The following is a 5,000-nucleotide window of genomic DNA, read 5'->3' as shown; positions in this document are numbered from 1 at the left end:
GAATCAAATGAATGGTAACTGCAAACAGAAGAGAAACGCAGATGAAAGGCTTTGGAAATAACAAAAGGATCCTGAAAAACATTATTATTAACCATAAGCTGGGAAATAGAACTGTTATTAGATCTGTTAAGAATCGTATTGCTTTGTTCCAAAACTGTTTAGGGTGCTTACAGCCTAAGTATAAATAGAAATGGACCATTTGATGAAGTCAGACACGCACACAGTGCAGACGCTGGAGGCGGATGGAGGGCTGGGGGGTCCTAACAGTACCCTGTCCCTCTCAGAGAGGCTGCTTGTGTCGTATGCTCTCAGTCTTGGTTCTGGCCAAGTTTGCCGAAATGTAATCTCATGACAGGGCTAGCTTAATTAACCTATTACTTATTCTTTATTAGCAACGATATACAAGTTGATATACTATTTATCCAATTTAAGTATACGCTTTTAGTTTCAGCTTTTGATGAAAAGGTGACATATAATTATGGTTGGAAATAAATAAGGAAAACACAGACTTAGGGAATACAGTAGCTTGAATTAAAGCAAGTTGGGAAGAACAGAATTAGCTACTGGCTTTGAAAGATTTGCCTTCTTGTGTATTCATTGTTGCCAAAACTTGTGTGCAACAGTTTAGAAGAATAGAGTCATTATGTCCATACATCTATGAACACAGGAATATTATGTGTCCTTTAAGAATAGATAGGACGTCAATAGGACATCACATTACATTACATAAGCATGATTACAATGCATTTAATTAAATATGATCATGTTAAGGAGACACTCTCCCTGCCTTGGTCTCCATGTCACTGTTCCTGTGTATATGTGTACATTCAGTGTATATCTATGTACCTAAAACACGTATGGGTTCATAGGTATTCCTCAGTATTTCCGAAGTACTTCAGCTTTGGCAACAACAAGGTGCACTTATAAATAACAATTAAAAATTTTTATCACCTCATTCTTCTCATAATAGAAAAAACAAGTCTTCAAACCGCAAAACAGTTACCATAGGCTAGACCTGGGGTTTCCATGGAGACCACTGTACTTTTTGAGTGCTGCATGTAAACAACATAATCAACCACATGGCTTGTCTGTGAATAGTGAAACATTGGCAAAGGAGAGAGAGCGAGAGTATGGGTGAGAGACAGATCAGCTGAGGTAGCGAGGGGTAGAAGGTTAAGATGGAGGTCGAGGAAAGTGATCAAGAAAAACAATTAAATATAAAGCGCAAGAGGGTTTTGGACAAAGAAACAGAGGAGCAGAGAAGAAGAGAAAGTCTGGATGTGAGAGAAAATGAGCTCCAAAATAAATTCCAAGTTGAGGCAGGGAGACAAAGAGTGTATATTAAAAGGGCACGAAAGAGCAAGAGAAAGAGAGGAGTGAGTAAAAAAAGAGCAAGAAAATGGGGGGTTTATCGGAAAGAGGGAGATTTTCTCTGAACCACTGAGTCGTGAGATTACACTGGGTGGAGAGAGTGCCGTGCGCGTGTGTGTGTGTGCGTGTGCACAGTAGCTAACGGGAGCATGCGAGGCAGCACACAGGCCAATGTACGTGCACCGAGAATGGGTTATCCATTAGCTTAGTCTGTATGAAACGGTTGACACGCACGCACACACACACACACGCACGCTCACGCACACACACACAAATAGTTGTCGAATACGCAACTCACCCAAATAACTCTGACCTATAGGTTAGTGTTACCTTCAATGGACAAAAGTAGTCCTGCAATATATCTGCCTTTCAGCCTCTTGAGTTTGAGAAGGCAAAGTGTTGGCTTTGCAAATAGTAGTTTTAGCAGGTTTAGGGAGCTGTCTCCCCTTCTGTCACAAATGCTATTGGGGAAGCTAAACATAAACCCCCAAACACTCCATAGACTATAAATAAAAATAAAAAGTATAATTATTTAAACATGAGAAAAAAAATCTTAACTACAATAGATTGGAAACTTTTTAGGGAAACATTGTTATTCATTTAGGAATATCGTATACTATATAGGAGTATCCTATATACAGTACACTATAGGTCAAAATACTTTTGCTCGTATCTGGATGCATATTTTATTTTCTATAAGACCTATAGACCGGATGGCACAGAGTCAATGTTAATACTAGGAGACTAGAATAGAGTTCTTTGATTGTTTTACTGACCTCAGACGGAATATCTTTGAAATATAACTTACTTATTAGCACATTACGCATCCGAGACTCTCTCAGATTGCGGGCCAGGGAGCAAGACAGAGAATAACAGAGGCAGGAAGAGCTTCCACTTTGATGCAATAACGGTGGACTCTCACAGCTGCCACTGTGCACAGTGGATATGGTAAATAGATGGCTCTCTCTGAGATGCGTTTGCTCAACCACATGGCAGCCCTCCTATCATACATCTAATAATATTTCCCTCAATTTTCCCAAATCTTTTTTCAGAGAGAGAGAGAGAGAGAGAGAGAGAGAGAGAGGGAGAGAGAGAGAGGGAGAGAGAGAGAGAGAGAGAGAGAGAGAGAGAGAGAGAGAGAGAGAGAGAGAGAGAGAGAGAGAGGTTATGTCAGACAGTGCGATATCAGCGGCAGGCGATTCTATTTCTGAAGGCGTCCTCTTGGCCAGAGCCCACAGTCAATAATACATCCCCTATATTATTCACAGAAAATTGGTATAGCAATTGACACACATGCTCACACACACACACACACACACACACACACACACACACACACACACACACACACACACACACACACACACACACACACACACACACACACACACACACACACACACATACACACGGACACAGGTAGACATACGGACAGAAATAAAGGGAAAATGGAATGTGTGGTGCTAAAATCGATCTAAAGATAAAGTCGGCCTACAAAGAAATATCACCAGAATGGGTGAAGGAGAGAGCAGTTAAGGCTAAAAAGTGACAACATAATGATATCACCTTTCCACTATAATGATATATTGTATATTCTTCAATGCCCTCAAGAAAATCCTTTATTTTCTTCACCGAGCATAAACCGCTCAATGCTTCAAACCACTGTGCCCTTTACTCATATAAACTAATCTCCAACTCTAAAAACAGATTATTTTGAAGTTTATTGACAATCTCATTTCCGTCAAGCTCATGTTGAAACCGGAGCAGACGGTGCTCCCCCTGGTGGACAAGTCCAACAGTGCGGAGACGCGCACCGGAGTGAGCTTCCAGCACCCTGAGATCCTGGTCCACGCGGACCTGGTGAGCTCGGCCCTGAGCGAGCCCTACTACTGGAGGCTGCCGGAGCAGTTCAAGGGCTCCATGGTGAGTCACCCCTGTGATTAAGGGATATACACATCACATGGCATTGAGTTGAGAACCCCTGCTGGCTGTCAACGTGGGTTATATTTCTAATTGGTGTGCAGACAAACTCAGAAGTTTGTCTGCACACCAGACCGAGTACAAATGGGAGATTTATGTTTTAACAAATATTAAAATAAAATATGCACATGACACATGCATTCAGGATAACACAAATGTGGAATGAAAAGGCAACGGGGGCGGGGGGGGTTACTCCATATTCTGCATGTTAAGCCTCCCTCATTCGGTCGATGCGCAGATCACAGCGTATGGCGGACAGCTCAAGTACGCCGTCTACTACGAGGCCAGGGAGGAAACAGGCTCCTCCTCCTACGAGCCCCAGGTCATCATCAGGGGCGGGCCCAACAAGGACCTGCTGATGATGCGTCACACAGCGGGGCTGCAGATTGGACAGCTCACCCGCCACGAAATAGAAATGACGGAGGTGAGAAGGAAAGGAGAGATGGAGCGATATATAAGGTTTAAATTATAGAAATAATTCCAGCTTCTTGTGGTTTTGCTATGTACACTTTTCATAACATAACCAATATTTGATGTAACCACCAATACGTTTTGAACCAAATGAATACATTCTATTTATACAAGAATAACGTATACAATTGTAAATGTCTCACAATTAATTGATTCCCCTCCTGTGTGTGTGTGTGTGTGTGTGTGTGTGTGTGTGTGTGTGTGTGTGTGTGTGTGTGTGTGTGTGTGTGTGTGTGTGTGTGTGTGTGTGTGTGTGTGTGTTGTGTGTGTCTGTGTGTGTGTGTGTCCAGGCTGAATGGAAGCATGCTGATGGGCGCTCGATGACCAGGGAAGATTTCATGGACGTTCTGTTCTACGTGGATTACATACTGATCAAGGCCTCCCAGGGAAACCAAATGAGACATAGCCGGTAACACACACACAGAAACACAGAAACACACACACACACACACACACACACACAATGAATACGTTTATAGCAATGGGTTAGCCTCTCAAGTTTTTTTCAGATGTTTAAATCCATCAATAGATAAGCTCAGATCCAAAGGTGCGCTGTGACAAGGTCTGTCAATAATGTCTTGAAAACAGATTTTTCCGTTAGCCCGCTTACAAAGACGCCGTCTGAATTACATCCCTCTCAAGGCAAGTGGGCCTTTCATTTAGATAAGCACGATAGTAAAACCCTCAAAGTATAGCCAGATAAATAGAATATCCTACGACCGCAGCTCGACGACTACCACAATTCATTCCATTCATGATCCTAACTATATTTCTACTGGATAGGAGGCCCCGATAATGATGCTGTAATCCATTTGGATGGTACGCCGTTACGTGCAAGTCGTAAGTTGCAAATCTCCCAGGTTTTCCTGCGGCATTTGTGGAGGCACGTCCCCTTTTGGTCGTAGTAGCTTTCCCGTATCTCATTGGCTAGTCGTTGTTATTGTTAGTTACATTAGCCTCTATAGCAAACCAGCTCGAAAACAAACACAACTTTACCTTGTATTGCACTCACAGCAAGAACGTGCAATGCATAAATTGTTGACCGGCACAAAGTAGCAATGTAAAGTGTGCAAGAGGATTTAAAATCTACATTAAAATGACCAACGTGATACAAATACATAGAAAATAAATCTCTTTACGGGCGAAGCCATTTGATAACGAGTAGTACGGTCGGCCTC

The 5,000-nt window shown here is 42.3% G+C and overlaps 1 protein-coding gene across 5 annotated transcripts in view; it reads left to right on the top strand.

Moving 5' to 3' along the window:
- lama2 (laminin, alpha 2) overlaps window positions 1-5,000 on the top strand; it is a 158,218-nt gene that overhangs the window by 93,981 nt on the left and 59,237 nt on the right. For all 5 annotated transcript variants that reach the window (XM_030345512.1, XM_030345510.1, XM_030345509.1 and 2 more), the window contains 3 exons: window positions 3,118-3,294; window positions 3,590-3,775; window positions 4,113-4,231. In XM_030345512.1, the coding sequence (XP_030201372.1) occupies window positions 3,118-3,294; window positions 3,590-3,775; window positions 4,113-4,231 (482 nt within the window). The remainder of the gene's footprint in view (window positions 1-3,117; window positions 3,295-3,589; window positions 3,776-4,112; window positions 4,232-5,000) is intronic.

This window comes from Gadus morhua, chromosome 21, assembly GCF_902167405.1.
Source record: "Gadus morhua chromosome 21, gadMor3.0, whole genome shotgun sequence".
Lineage (NCBI taxonomy): Eukaryota > Metazoa > Chordata > Actinopteri > Gadiformes > Gadidae > Gadus > Gadus morhua.
The sequence above is the reverse complement of the archived record's forward strand: the minus strand, read 5'-3'. Positions and strand labels throughout refer to the sequence as shown.